At 31.8% G+C, this 16,130-nt stretch overlaps 2 protein-coding genes and 2 long non-coding RNA genes across 5 annotated transcripts; 3 read left to right on the top strand and 1 right to left on the bottom strand.

Annotated features, from left to right (window-relative positions):
* The first annotated feature begins 2,500 nt into the window (after nt 1–2,500).
* Nucleotides 2,501–4,470, top strand: LOC108480573 (two-pore potassium channel 1-like). The gene is made up of 3 exons (XM_017783610.2): nt 2,501–2,725; nt 3,095–4,034; nt 4,121–4,470. The coding sequence occupies exons 2-3, from the start codon at nt 3,133–3,135 to the stop codon at nt 4,269–4,271; spliced, it is 1,053 nt and encodes a 350-aa protein (XP_017639099.1). The 5' UTR covers nt 2,501–2,725; nt 3,095–3,132; the 3' UTR covers nt 4,272–4,470.
* Nucleotides 4,471–4,886: 416 nt separating this feature from the next.
* LOC108480199 (two-pore potassium channel 1-like) lies at nt 4,887–6,391 on the top strand. Of its 2 annotated transcripts, none has more exons than XM_017783103.2 (3): nt 4,887–5,009; nt 5,183–6,048; nt 6,138–6,391. In XM_017783103.2, the coding sequence occupies exons 1-3, from the start codon at nt 4,893–4,895 to the stop codon at nt 6,283–6,285; spliced, it is 1,131 nt and encodes a 376-aa protein (XP_017638592.1). In that variant the 5' UTR covers nt 4,887–4,892; the 3' UTR covers nt 6,286–6,391. The 2 variants fall into 2 exon arrangements, with proteins under 2 accessions (XP_017638592.1, XP_017638593.1); XM_017783104.2 differs by having other exon boundaries at nt 4,986–5,060.
* LOC128294159 (uncharacterized) lies at nt 6,042–7,151 on the bottom strand. The gene is made up of 2 exons (XR_008284436.1): nt 7,019–7,151; nt 6,042–6,271 (listed from the first exon to the last, which is right to left on the bottom strand). It is a non-coding gene; the product is annotated as an uncharacterized LOC128294159 (long non-coding RNA).
* LOC128294162 (uncharacterized) lies at nt 7,132–7,578 on the top strand. The gene is made up of 2 exons (XR_008284439.1): nt 7,132–7,268; nt 7,403–7,578. It is a non-coding gene; the product is annotated as an uncharacterized LOC128294162 (long non-coding RNA).
* The last annotated feature ends 8,552 nt before the right edge of the window (nt 7,579–16,130 follow it).

Below are 16,130 nucleotides of genomic sequence, written 5' to 3'. Positions count from 1 at the left end.
GATAGAAATGCCCTTCTATAATTAAAATAAGTAATACTATTTGAGGGTATTTTAGTCTTTTTGTTTTAACAAAATGAAATTTATCACTTAACCAAAACTTCATTTTGATATATATTATACATTTTTATTTTAATATGCACAAGCTATTATCTTCATTAGTTGTATTTATACTTACTTTTTATTAAGTGTTTTATTAAGTTGGCGTCACTCTCAACAGGTCACCAATAAAAATAAGTTATATTATTCAAGGGTATTTTAGTCTTTTATTTTAACAAAATCAATAAAAATATGCATATCGTAGAATTTGAACCCACATTAGTTGTTATTAAATTAATAAAATCCTAAATTTACCACTCAACAAAAACTTTAATTTTATATATTTATTGTAATATGCATATTAAAATATATTAAAATGAAGATTGAGTTGAGTGATAAATTTAAAGTTTTATTAATCTAATTGATGCGGGTTCAAATCCTAATATAACTTATTTTAATTATGGAATGGTATTTTCGTAATTTCCTAATCGAATTGATGACTCGGTTGAGGGTGACACTACCAACTCAAGATAACACTTAATAAATAGTATAGATAATACTAGAAAATAACATATAATAAATAATGAAATGTATGGTTTGAAACTAATTAATCATAAAAATACATTAAATATGTATGATATTAAAATAAAAATAGATTAAATTATGAGTAAAACGAAATTTAAATAGATGAATACATCAAATAAATAATACTAAATGCACTACAATTATTTATCATGGTTTTGTTATCAATTGTGAGTTAGTATCAAGTCAACTTGTAATACCAACTCAATTAACAATATTATTAATATATAAAATTGATGAAGATAATAAATTATGCACATTAAAATAAAATGTATAAAACATATTGAAATTAAATTTTGGTTGAGTGATAAAATTAAAATTTTAATAATTCAGTTGTTGCAAGTTCAACTATATGTGTATTTTTATTAAAATACCCAACAATGTGATAAGGAAATATTTAGTTCACATAATGTAAGATTGGTAAGACGATTATCAAAATATAATATTTTTAATATATTATCTAATATGTTATATTATTTTATTTGGTTGATTTGAATGACGGAATGTTATATTATTTAAAAGAATAATTTATACTAAATTATCCTCAAAAATCTTTTATTGTTTATTATGAAAATGTTGAAGCTTATAATATTTTATTTTGTGGATAAATGAATACATTTTTCTATTAAATTAATTTTATATGGAAAAATGAAATTGAAGAGAAACGATAAACAACTAAGACTTCTTTTTATAAGAAAAGAAAGAAGAAAAACACTTTATTTTTATAGTTAAAGATAAATTTGATTAAAATGATAAAAGGAATGGTAAATTATTACAAGAGTAGTATTTTAGGTAGAATGAGATAGATATAATATAATATAATATAATAAATTAAATTAAATGTTAATTTTCTTAAACTTATAATAAATAAAGATAGTTGAAATGTTGTTTGAATAATATATCAAAAACTAATTAACTTGATTCATTATATTATATTATTATTTGGTTGCAGCTTAAATTAAATGAATCAAAGTTGTTACAAATGGAATAAAATTGTTAAAAATGTCAATGTAAGATTGTGTGAGGAAGAGTTAGTATTGAGATTATCACTTATATTCGGTGTATTTAGACACTTTTGGAAATATAAGAATATCTATTCAAGATAATATTAAAAATTCAAATGTGAAAACTTTATGCTAGAATCTCACATTATTTTTGTGAATGTTATATTCTTTGAACTAAAAGCACACTAAGTAATTTTAGATCCCGATAATCCTATTATTAAGGTATTCTTGCATCTAATGAATCAAATGACACTTTTATATTATTTTGACATATTTGAAACTTCATATTATTTTTAAATTTTTTAGAATTGGATGGGTAGTCAAAATGATCAGATCACTAGTTCTCGATCTGGTGATTTGTTTAGTTTAATTGAATAAATTATTTAAAAAATCACAAATATTACAAAAAACGGGTTCAATCAATTTTTTAATTTAATTCAACTAGTTTACAAGGAAATCCGTCCAACCTGTTTATTCCTAATCAGTATCTCAATTAATACTAGATTCAACCAATCGACATTGAAAACAGTGATTATTTTTATATGATGTTAGTATTCTTATTATCTAGTATAAATTAATTTAGAAAATATTTTGTGTGTTAATGCTTATATTTTACATAATTTTGTAATAACGATAAAATTTAGAGAAAATTTTATCTTATATATTTAGTGGTGCACAACTTTTGCCCACTTACAATATTATGAATGTAGATACGTTTTTACAGATGGATAATTTACCTTATACAATTTTTAATGTATTTGTATGATGTTGAAATTATTGTTAATTATTTTAAAATTTTTATATTATATCCGATTTATCTCATATTTCATATCTGTTATATAATAATTTAAATTTATCTAAACTGACTCTTTGCATTGTACATATTTTTTCGATGAAACGCATTCACATTCATATCTTTCCCCTTCTATCACTCAACGCAGTGCAGTGCCACGTTTTGGCCAAAAAATAGCCACAATAAACGACAAAAACACCAACAGTCAAACTGATAGAAACTTGGGATTTGGATCTTCTTACAAATTCCAAAAGCTTCTGCTATCCTAATTCTTCTCCACCCATTTGCTTCCAAGAACCCGTTCTCCAAGGTATGTCTCTACTAATATCTCATTTTCCTGCTGCTTCTTTGTTTGTATTGGTTCTCAGCTTTTGTCATACATAATTTGCATGAAAAACATGACCTTGAAACATAGATCTCATAGATCTTGGCCAGTCCACAGTGTTTCACATTGAACTCAATGCGGATAATTCTCTCAAGTTTCAATTTCGGTTCTTCTAGTTACTTAATTGGAATTCATCTTTCTTCCTGGTTGTATAAGAGTGAAATTCCAGATTCGGTGTATGAACATGGAAACAAAAACTATAAAAGAGATCACACAATAATCTGCAAATCAAAGATTCTCTTCTCCCTTGACTCACCTTTGGTTACTTTAAAGTTATTGTTTTGGCTATTGCAGGGTTTCTGGTAGTGATCTATGTCTGCTGAATCTTCCTAATGGCCTGTAACGATGAAAACGAGCCTTTGCTATCAGGATTAGCGACTCCAAGAACTCAAAAGACTAATGGGGATAGACCAAAGAAGAGAAGGTTTCGACGTGTTAGGAGTGCTCCTTTTGCAGATTTTGTTCCGACTGATGGTAATAGAGAAGCTGCAGTTCCACGTTCCGGGTCCATTTTCGGGAGACTTAATCCGAGTCTTAAGAAGGTAGCTCTATTTTTGACGTTATACATGGGTTTAGGCACCATTTGCTTTTATACAACCAGGACACAAATCAAAGGGGACAAAACAAATGGAATTCTTGATGCTCTTTATTTTTGTGTTGTTACAATGACCACTGTTGGATATGGAGACCTTGTTCCTAACAGCGACCTCGCAAAACTACTAGCCTGTGCCTTTGTCTTCACAGGAATGGCTCTGGTCGGACTTGTACTGACCAAAGCTGCTGACTACTTGGCTGAGAAGCAAGAAATATTGCTGGTTAAAGCTTTACACATGAATCAAAAAGTTGGTGAACTTCAAGTTCTTAAGGAGATTGAAACTAATAGGGTGAAATACAAGTTTTATACAACACTAATCATTCTTGTTGTGCTTATATTATCCGGGACCATCTTCCTATATAAAGTTGAGAATTTAGGCCTAGTTGATTCGTTCTACTGCGTTTGTTCTACCATTACAACCTTGGGATATGGAGATAAAAGCTTCTCAACCGAAGGAGGTCGTATTTTTGCTGTGTTTTGGATATTAGCTAGCACTATCTGCTTGGCTCAGTTTTTTCTCTATGTTGCTGAGGTAAATACAGAGAACAGACAAAGAGCACTGGTGAAATGGGTTCTTGGTCGAAGAACAACAAATGTAGATTTGGAGGCTGCTGATATTGATGATAATGGAGTTGTTGGGTATGTATTTGCAGATTATTAACTCAGATTCTGTGATCTGATCTCCTGTTTGCAAATTCTCATTTCCTAATGCTTTCTTTTTGCAGAGCTGCTGAGTTTGTTCTATTCAAACTTAAAGAAATGGGGAAGATTTGCCAACAAGATATCTCAGTTATCATGGAGGAATTCGAGAATCTAGATGTCGACCAGTCCGGAACCTTGTCTGTATCTGATATATCTGAAGCTCAAATCTGTTGAAACTAGGATGCCATAGAAAAATTACATAGAATGAGATGTTACTATTAGCCAACAACTACTATTAGGAGGAAGGAGGCGAATGATTTTAATCTTACGACTATTATCTAAACCTGTAATACCGACTTTTAATCATTTATAGATCGCTTTTTGAGTTATTGAAGTTGGTTGTTGCGTAAATAAAAAATCGTTATTTAAACAAGAGACTAGCCAATACAAGTTCTTAAACTTATAAGGCAAGCTGTTTCATGCTCTGAAATGTGTATGACAAGCAATGTTTCAATTATTCAACTTCAATAACACAGCTCAAGCAATTGTGATCGAGAATAAACCTTTTTGTTCGTGTATTTTAAGTCTGAAGAGTTACCTCTGATCAGCATATTTGCGGCTAATATCCTTCGCAGAAACATAAATTTGTAGATTAATTTCAATCACCTTTTATATATGTAGACTTGGGTTACACTCATCAAATGTACAACATTTACTGTATAGTTTTGTTTAAATGGGAAAACAAAAAATTTAACGAACAATTGAAATTTCCCATTTTGGATGTGCATATGAAATTTCCCATAACCTAAGCACATAAATAAAAGAAGGGAAAACAAACAAAAAGAATTTATATCCATGCAACAGCAAACGACATCAGCTTGGATCTTCCAGGAATTTTCCAGTGTATTTGAGAACCAAATTCCCTCTACATATAAGCACTTTTATATTGACTTGCAAACTAACTTCCCTCTGGTAAGTCTCTTCTTTCTCCCTTGAACATTCCGAGGTCTTCGTTTTGAGCTTGTTAGTGATGAACCTAAGCTTAATACCAGATTAGTTTCAATAGCTAAATGTTATGTTTACTGATAATTTTCTATGTGATTTCATTATAACAATGAAATTTTATGTTGTAATGCTTCTTGCAGGTAGTAGTCTTCATGCTGGATCACTTCTACTCAATCATTTCGATGACTTCCAATGACGAAAAGGCTTCCAAGAAAAGAAGCATTCAGGGCTGCAAAACTACTTTGGTAGCCGCAAAATGTACCCCTCCAGATGCCCTCCGGGCCGGTTTCCCTGATCTTAAGCGGCTTGGCACGTACTTCGGTATCTACTTGGGTGTTGGAACTGTAATCTTTTACGCATTGAAGAATGACATCAGAGGCCATAAAACAATCGATTTCATTGATTCACTTTACTTATGTGTGGTGACAATGACCACAGTTGGTTACGGAGACCTTGTCCCTCACAGTTACAATGCACAACTAGTATGCATTTTTTTCATAACCGTAGGGATGTGTCTGTTCGGAATAGCAGTGAAAATCGCTGCAAAGTACTTGGTTGTGAAACAACAAATGGTGATGGTCAATGCCCTTCGCATGTCACGAAAAATCGGTCCGGTGGAAGCCCTTAAAGAGATTGAAAGCGTCAAAATAGACTACAATAAGCTCAAGATCTCCTTGATCGCTATGGCGGGGCATTATGTCATTGGGATCTTTGTTCTACTCACCATCGAAGGAATGGACTTCACCGATGCCATCTACTGTGCATTTACAACCATGACAACCACAGGCTTCGGAGACGAGACCTTCCAAGAACCATTCGGTCGTATGTTTGCTGTATTTTGGATTTCGACCGGAACTTCCTGTGTAGGCCAGCTATTTCTCTACATTGCAGAGATATACACCGATATCGAAACAAGGAAACTGGCGAAACAGGTAATTAGCAACAACATTATAGCCAAGACAGACCTGGAGGCAGCTGATGATATTAAGGATGGCAAGGTTTATGGGTAAGATTTACTTAATTGCTGAAAGAATTCCCCATAAAATCACTTCAATAACACAAAGTAACATTTGCTTATTAATTTATTTTTGACAGGGCTGCTGATATGATCTTATATAAGCTAAAAGAAAAAGGAAAGATCAAACAAGATGATATTTCAGTTGCCATGAAGGATCTGGATGATGTGATCAAGGATGTTGATGTTGATGATGTAACTCCACCAAAATCAGCTGAAGAGAAGTGATTATAATGGCATCAAAGACAAGACAATATTGTATTAGTGGTATTTGGAATAATGTTTTCAAGTAATTTGATTGAATAATAAATATAATGATGGATTTATACTATAATCCAATACAGCCAAGCCAAAAGTTGAATGATTGAATGAGTTAAAAGAAAAGGGACACATATCTATACAGTGGGTCCCAATAACTTTGAATTTTCTGGTGGTCTCAACAACCGGGGAGGGGACCTTATTGCTTCCCAGTTAACCCCATAAACAAACCTTCCATATTTGGCCCAACGATAGGGAACATAATAAGAACGATAGAGCTAGGTCGTATAATATAATCGTCCCGGACCCACGTGAAAGCATCAACGTCCCAAATTAAACGTTATGGAATATTAGAGTACACTTAAATGGTGTATTTTACTATATGCTGTAGTGCTGCAATAATGGAAGTCCTTGCTTGCCATTTGCCAAGAGAATCTAGCACATGGTTTTTGTTAAAGAGTCATTACCCTAACGCTAAACAGTAGATGAGTTCTGATTTAGGTTCTCCTTTAACACTTAAATCGCATAAGTTCAAATCTGTTCATATTCAACTAAAAAAAAAAACAAGTTACAGCAACTAGCAACTAGCAATTAGTTTATTATTATTTTCCTCCCAAACTTTACAGTTCGCAGGATAGGAAATAAAAGAAAAGGGAAAAGAGGTGAAGTTACAGCAGCAGAGAGAGAGAGAGTTAGAGATTACAGTAAAGGCTTGAAAGTTCTACTCAGGCTTGTAACTGGTGTCAACAGCAAGTTGGGGTTGGCCAGCAACGTAGTCAAGGAGGACTTCACCGGCCTTATCTGCCGGATCGGAGTCAGACGCGGCGGTATGAGCAGACGTTTTCCCAAAGAAGATGACAGCAACTAAGAAGAGGGCCGTGGAAAGCAAAAGAGGCCAAAAGTAGGCTAAAATGGTGAGAAAAGAAGGTGCAAAAATGATGAGGGCTGAAAGGGTAAGTGAAATAGTGAGTATTATGATTATGGGGTACTTCAACTTTAGCAGCTTTTCTGTGATCTCCATGGTCTGAAAGATATGGAAGAATATAAAAAGATAATAAAAGGGGCTTTTTTTTGCTGTTGTTTTCAGGGGGAGAGGAGGAAGTGGTGAGTGGTGACTCGAGTGATAGATTCTCTCAAGCGGAAAAATAGTGTTTTCCTTTTCAGAGGGAGGAGAATGTGGTTAGTGTAAAACTTTGGGCTTATTAAGGAAGTTATATGAAAACTTATTTAATATGATGGTATTGAATAGTTTTTGCATTTAAATATTCAAGAATTTTTTTATTATTTTTATTAAGGGTAAATTACACTAAGTAGTCACTCATTTTTTTTTATTTTTGTCACCTAATTATGTAAAATTACAAAATGATCATCTAACTATTTAATTTTATCTTCTAACTATTTAATTTTATTTTTTTGGTTAATGGGCTAGAGCTTTTAAAATTGGTATAATAACAACTTTAACCCTCAGTATTTATATATTGTGTTAACTTAGTCTTAATTTTAAAAAATTGAATAGTTGGATGTCCATTTTGTAACTTTAAAAGCTGCCACTATTAGCCACTAGTGACTAAAAAAGAAAAAATTGAATAATTGAGTGTCTATTTTGTAATTTTTTATAATTGGGTGATCGAAAAAGAGATTTACTTATAGTTGGGTGACTACTAGTGTTGTTTACCCATTTATTAAAATAAGCTTAGGAGAATGTTATTTTTTAAAAGGCTTAATGGTATTATAAGCCTTCAAACTTTTTCAAAAAATTCAATTAACCCTTCAAACCTTTTGCATCTCAATTGAGCTGTTAAACTAACAAAGCTGACTAAATAGGACCTTTGACTACCATTGACTGTTAATATTTAATAATAACGCAAATGCAACTATTAATAGATGCCATGTTAGCACATTTATTAATATAGCAATGCTATGTCATCGTCAAATGTTGATGTGGTAATGCAATATCATCATTGACTGCCACATCACCATCAATTCAAAAATAAAAAATTATTTTAAAAATATGTACACAACAAATCTGAAAAATTATTGTCCAAATACATTATGAAGTTATAAAAAAATTAAAAAATTATTATTAGAATTTAATTAAAAACATAAAGTTTATAAAAGATTATTATTTTTATATTTTAAATAAAAATAACATCAACAACTTATATCATAAAATCAAGATTAATAATTTTTTGTTATATTTTATCTTTCATTTTTCATTTCGCAAAGTTATATTAGTCAAGTAATTTAATAAAAATCAAAAAAATATTTTTATGAAATTTTATAAAAAATAATTTCTTTTTTATAAAAATTTATGGTTTTAATTAATTTATAACAATTTTATAAATTATTTTTATAATTTTATGGCTTTTAATAAATTACTTTTATAAAATTCTATGATTTTTAATTAATTTCTAATAATTATTATAAATTTTAAGAAATTTTAATGATTTTCTTATAATTTTATAAAATTTTTATACTTTTTTATTATTCTAAAATTTGTCTAGATTCATTGTGTACTTATTTTAAAATAATTTTAAATATATATTATTTTTAATTATTTTATGAAGAGATGTTTGTTAACAACCATGTCAGCATTGTTGTTAAATAGTAACAGTCAACGTCAATCAAATGATTTATTTGGCCATTTTTATTAATTAGGGGCTAAATTGAGTGCAAAAAAATTTGGAGGGACTTAATTGATTTATTTTTGAAAAAAATTGAGGGCTTATTTTACTAATAATAAACCTTTTAAAAGAAATTGGGAGAGATATCTTGATACTCATGAGAATTTAGTTTAGTGTTTTATTTTGCATTGTCATGCTTTTTATGCTTAATTGGAGTTAGGATAATTGTTATGAAATAATTAAAGCACCAAGACACATATGAATGTTGAGATAGTGTAAAATATTTAAATTTTAAACTCTAACAATATATTTTTATTTTTTTACGTATGTGGATAACATTTAAACAAAACTCGAAACCGATATATGTTTTGTTTTGTTTAAATTTTTTTAAAATGTAGATAATGTTCTATAACTGATTATTTGAAGGGAGAATGAAAATTAAATTTAACTTCACTACCAGTGGGTGTTAAGGTTTCTTACAAACCCTAACAAAACCCTAATTTTAAAAACCTATAAATAGTCTATCCAATTTCATAGTTTTTCACAAAAGAAAAACCCAAAGCATTCCTCTACATCCTATTCTATGTTATCCTCCATATTTAAGAATTTTTAAATTCTAATTTCTAAATACCTCAAGATATTCAGCATCATACTAGAGTATTTTCTAAAAAATTCAACACCTAAAGATATTCAACATCATACTGTTGGATAATTACTATTGCTAAACAAAGATGTTAACACTGACAAGTATAAAAAATAAGGAAAAATAAATAAATAAATACTGCATCGTGGATAACCACTGCATTAGAAGTAATTTCGTTCTAATCGATATGATCAGAAATGGACGTCGCCCCCAAGGTTAACACAGTGCAACCAAATTCGTTCACCCGAATGATAAAGATAAAATACAATTGGTATTGCTCTTCTTAAATTTACGAGAAATAAGATCAAAAATAATTTTAAATGTGGTTGGAAAATTTGTCTAGAAAAATAAAACCACACTAGGATCAATTCCCAGGAAAGTTTAGAGGAGTCACAGACGGTCCCGCTTAAAACCCAAACTCCTAGACAAAACTTCCTCTAATGTAATTTTTAGTAAAATAACAAATAAGGATCAAAGAGATGAGAAGAGTGATAAAAGCTTTGATTTTTGTTGTGTGAAATATGAAGAAGATAGCCTCCTATTTATAGGATTCTCAAAGGGACAAAATGGTCCAAAAATTCAACAGCCATATTGCAACAGTTAGATTCCAATGGTCATACGGCCATATTGTAACAGTCAGATTCCAATGACTATATTGTAACGGTAATATTTTTTCATTACCAATATTCCCTCACTAATGTAAAAGAAATAAAGAATTTTGAAAAGATGGGACAAAGAGCAATAACAAAATTAGTCGTTTAAGTACAAGTATCTATTAGATTGAACTAATACATAGTGAAATAAGAAATTCTTCTCTTATCAAGTGAACAAATTTGGAACTTGTTAAAATAAGAGTAAACTCATAACACACGACTAATCTCAAGTCTAATCGTGTTCCGTAATAGATCAAAAATTTAGCCAATATACCACGGGATGCTGGTAAATGCTCTAGAAAAATGACCCAACGTCTTTCATAGAAGGTGCCTAATTCTTCACACTGGCTATGTGATTCCATCAAGTCTATCTCAATATAGACCATTCGGACCAATGCTATGAAATCATTAAAAGCATTTAATAAGCTTAATCTCTCAATTTAAAGATTTGGTAAATTAATCAAGTCTGTCTCATTAAGACCACCTAAATCTTATGATATGAATCCATTAAGAACATTTAGTGGCTCATCCTATAAATTCGGTAGGTTCATCAAGTCCGTCTCAATTGGACCACCCAAATCTTGTGTAGCACCTCGAATTTTGGGGCTAGAAGTTTTGAAGTTTTGTGGTTAGGGTTAGTAAGAAGGTTGCGCTATTGTGTTTAGTTGTGCGTTTAAGTGACAAAATGGGCCTACTGGTCTGGTGGTTAAGTGATTGTTAGTGAACCTTAAGGTTCTGGGTTCAAGTCTTTGTGTGAGTGTTTTGGAGAAGTATTATTATTTTGTTTTGTTTGTTAAATAGTAGTTTTGTTTTAAGTTAAATTATTTAACCATTTATATTTTATTTTATTCTTTTTCCTTTTTCTTTCTCTTTTTCTCTAGACGTTTTTGTCTTCCCCTTATTTGGGTTTCTTTTATTTTTCTTTTGAACATGGTTTTTGTTGACGAATTTTGGGAGAATTCACTCCTTGTCTTCGAGTTAGTGCTGGGATGTTGTTAATCGCGAGTCAGGTGTTGGATTCAAACCTCTTTTAATATACTTGCGTATTGATTTAAAGTGGAATTCGACAATCTTTTTGTGTGTTCCGGTAAATGAGCAATTAAGGTTCGTGTTGTCAATAATCTCTTGAAAAATAGAGTGTTTTAATTGGAGGTCGATTTAATGACTGGAAAAGCTTAATTTTTAGGCTGTTTGTGGGTGTTTTCATGGCTACACCAGCGTGTGCCAGTTCACATGACCGTGTGGAGTTAGGAATTAGGGTTTCTGGGTAAAATTTGGTGCCACACGGTCGTGTGTCCGATTTAGGGATTTTTGTTAATTTCCACACGGCTGTGTCCCTTGGGTACACAAGCATGTGTATTTGGGAATTAGGGATTTAGTGATCTGGTGCCACACGGCCTGGCCACACTGTAACATCTCTAACCCATATCCGTCACCGGAATAGGGTTACGAGGCATTATCGAATTTATACACTAACATTTATACAAAACCGAGTTATAAATATGCATTTCAAATCAATTCTTTTCAAATACTCAACTTAAAGTCCATAATATGGGCTTACGGGGCCCAATACATGCTTTGGAAATGGTTCGGGACTAAACCGACAACTTTGAAAATTTTTCTTTGAAAATAAGGGCACACATCCGTGTGGCCTAGAACATGGCCGTGTAGCCAACCCGTGTTGAATTCTGACTTGCAATTTCTTAAGTATTAGAGGGGCATACGGCCTGGGCACACTCTCATGTGGCTAGGCTGTGCGGCACACTAATTTTTCACCATTTTTAAACCATTTTTACACGGTTTTGACACACGGCCATGCTTGAAACCCGTGTCTTCACACGACCAAGACACACGTCCGTGTCTTCTGCCTGTGTACTATCCTGACTTCATATTTAAAGATGCAGGGGACACACGGTCTAGACACACACCCGTGTGTCTTACCGTGTGGATGAAATAAAGCCATTTCCTAGCCCTATTTCTCACCCATGCTTAACTATTTTCCTGCATGAAAACTTATAAATATATATCATCCATTTCAACCAATTTCCATCATTCAGTCTAGCATTTCCAACTTTTAAACATACTTTAAAGCTTACTTTTACATTTGTTTGTAAATCAAGTTTTATGGCAGGTAATTTGTATCTTATTGAACATGAACATACAGCATTACCGCAAAATACATATTACTAGCCATTCCAATGGCTTAGTTGTAAACAAACATATTACATCATCATTTGGCCTTATTAGCCTATACATGCCATTATATCAAAATGAGTTTATCGTTTATACCAATATTAAGGAGTTGATAATGTGATGATAATCCGACCCGATCTAACCTTCACGAGCTTCGAGCACTATAAAACAGGGAAAAATAAACCTAGTAAGCATTATATGCTTAGTAAGTTCATATAACCAAACTACACTTACCACTCATATATAACAAGTAAATCACATATAAAGCAATTTATCCATCAATTTAGCAAACTAGCAAATATGACATTTACACAATCATTCAACCAAAATTAGTTAGTACAAAAACATTATTATGCATAGATGAGCTCATCATGTCATTTCTTCTTATTTCACTTGTTAATACATTTCCGTTGAATTTTTGAATTTCTGATCGACTTTTCCTTTTATAATTGTACACTCGAGGTGCACATTCCCTTTTCAAGTGGTACACACAAAGTGTACATACCCTTTTCAATTTGTACACTCAAAGTGCACATAACCTTTTCAAGGGTACGCATATAGTGTACCTTTCCTTTTCAAGTGGTATACACAAAGTATACCTTTCCTTTTCATATGGTATACACAAAGTATACCTTTCATTTTCATATGTTATACACAAAGTATACCTTTCCTTTCCAAGTGTACACACAAAGTGTACATAGCCTTTTCAAGTTGTACCATTTGGGTACATAAATCCTTTTCAAGTATCACCATTTCGGGTTACATTCCTTTTTATAATGAGATCAAAAGATTATCCCTTTCGAAACAACCTTTACTGCAACATATGCAGGATCTCATATACACGGTAATCACTTGTCCAATCGGAAATCAATATTCAAACGGATTCATGTAATATTTCATCATTTACATATAAATCACAAATCAAGATTGATTTATTACATGTACATTCCAATTACAAATCATAATGCACAATATTCAACAATCAATTCAACACATTTACATGCTTAATTTAGTTATACGGACTTATCTCGACAATTGATCTTATCTACTAATCCGAAACTTTTTCTTTCCCTCGATCTTTTTCTTTGTTCGACACTTCTGCATCTATATAAATAAATTTAATCATCAATTCTATGATTTTTTACATTCAATCAAGCCCACTTCACATTTTAGGCAAAAATACCATTTTGCCCCTAAACTTTTGGTTAATTTCAATTTCATCCCTGGGCTCGGAAATTGAAATTCATGCAATGTACTCCTTATTCCAAGCTTATTCAAAATTTCAATATAACTTTTACAGTACATGTATTTCATAATTTTTAGAATTTTTCCAAGAATTTCACTACTTTGCAATTTAGTCCCTACACTTATTTTCAGTAAAAATCACCTTGTAAAAATGATTTATCTATCAATAATCTTTCATTTTCTATAAAAAACTTTCAATTTACAGCATGTTCATCCATGGGTAATTTTCTAAACTTTGATTTTCTTTCAATTTAATCACCCAAATAAAGAAATTAAGTTTTTTCGATTTAAAAAATATAAAAATCACTAAAAACGGGACATAGAACTTACCAAATCAAGCTTGAGAAATTTCCTTTCTCTCTTCTAGGGTTTCCATGTATTTTATGAAGAAAAAGATGATATAAAATGGATTTAATTCTATTTAATCATATATCATACTTTATTTAATTCAATTTCCAATTTAGTCCTTGACCTTTTTTATTTTTTCCATGGATGACTCATTAAAAATATCTACATGTTTTTCATCAATGGTCTAATTGCCATATAAGGACTTCTCATTTTTAATTCTATAGCTATTTAATCCTTATAACTACTAGAATTCAACTTTGCCATTTTATTCAATTTAGTCTTTTTTTGCAATTAGACACATAATTGATAAAATTTTTCGATAAAAATTTTCATACAATATTCCCATCATAATACCTATCATTTTATAAAATTTAAATAATTTCATTTTTCAGACTCGGATTTGTGGTCCCGAAACCACTATTTCGATTTCACTAAAATTAGACTGTTACACACCACATAGGCGTGTGTTTTGGGCACACGATCGTGTCTGGTGGGCACATGAGCATGTGATAGTGTCGAGGGGCGTTTAACATGCCACACGACCTAAGCATTTCCACACGACCAAAGCACACACCCGTGTGGTCCTAAGACACCAAAACTTTAGTTTGTATATGTTTTGATTTGAAAATGTGTCTGTGTATTCTGACCTTTGGCTAGGCTTAGGTTAGGGTATTTAAGTTTTTGTATCTGTGGCCATGTGCTCTGCTTATGTATTGTTGAGACTGTTGAGCGAGATGTTTGATTCTTAATTCTATCTATTAGGTGTATGTGCATATCTTTCTGTCTGATTGTCTATTGACATATTCATTATTTCTGTGGGATTGAATGCATACATACACTTGGATAAAGTATATTGGGTTGGGTTGTGAAGAGAAGGAAGACTGTTTCTATTCTGATCTGGCAGTTTAATTGCAAGCTTATTCGTACAGCGGTTTACTGCACTGTACCGTACATACGTCAGCTTTACTGCGTACCATTATTTGATCTGGCAGTTTAATCTACAACATCTACATTGCATTATACTGCATATACGCCAACTCTACTGTGTATTAATATCTGAGTGGCCTAGTCCACATACATGGTGTGTAGGGTTGGATGGGCCTTTCGAGGTCCGATGCAGTGTGTTTTAGTTAGATGAGCTTAATCAGCTCTTATGGGGTGTGATCAGGGGACAGAGAGGTGTATTGGCTGGATAGGTAGGTTTTATTTCTCGACTGCATTTCGTACGCATATGTTTAAGAGTTCTGGGTGTAAGATTATCTATTTGTATTATGTTTGTCTGAACAACACTTGTGTTAAGTATTCTGTATGAACTTGGTGTGCTCTGACTGTTACGTGTGTTGAGGCGTTGGTTCCGTGTTGGTATTTTTTTCTGCATATATCTGTAAATATAATCTGCTACTGATTTAACATCTGGAGTTCTCTTCTGTAAGTATGTTATTATTTGTTTGAACTCACACTGAGCTCAAGTAGCTCACCCCTTTAGTGTTTCCCCTTTTAGGTACTTTTCTAAATTCTGACATTGGACTTAGTATGCAGAGGTCTCGGACAGTCTCGGTGAAAAATAAATTATCAGTTTCTATTTTTATATTCAGTTTTTGAACTGTATGGTTTTGTAAACACTGTGGTACAAGTTCTGTTTTTGGATTTATATTGTGAATCCTATTTTGTTCATAAATTAAACCTAGCTTAAATTTTTCTGATTGAAGACTAAATGGATAAATGTTTTTGGTTTGTAAAGAGATAGATATGTTTTGTAATGGAATTAAAGATAACTCCTATTGTAAAATTTCCTACGATCACTTCGGTGATCAATGTGAACTCCGGATTTCGGCCTAAACTTCTAGGTCGGGGTTAGGGTGTTACACCCTGGGCTATGAACTCATTAAGAGCATCTAGTAGTTCATCCTAGAAATTCGGTGAATTAATCAAATCCGTCTTAGTAGGACCACCCAAACTCTAGGCTATGAACTCATTAAAAGCAATGAGCTCATCCTTATACATGTACATTGTGTGCCATAGGGATAGCTAAAGATGTACACTATGAGTATATCCATGGTTTCGTTTGACCATATTGAACTTAGAAGACTAAGTTGGGCATCCACTATG

Source organism: Gossypium arboreum, chromosome 1 (genome assembly GCF_025698485.1).
Source record: "Gossypium arboreum isolate Shixiya-1 chromosome 1, ASM2569848v2, whole genome shotgun sequence".
In the NCBI taxonomy this organism is placed as follows: Eukaryota; Viridiplantae; Streptophyta; class Magnoliopsida; order Malvales; family Malvaceae; genus Gossypium; species Gossypium arboreum.
Note: the sequence above shows the minus strand (reverse complement) of the source record. Positions and strands in the feature narration are given on the sequence as shown.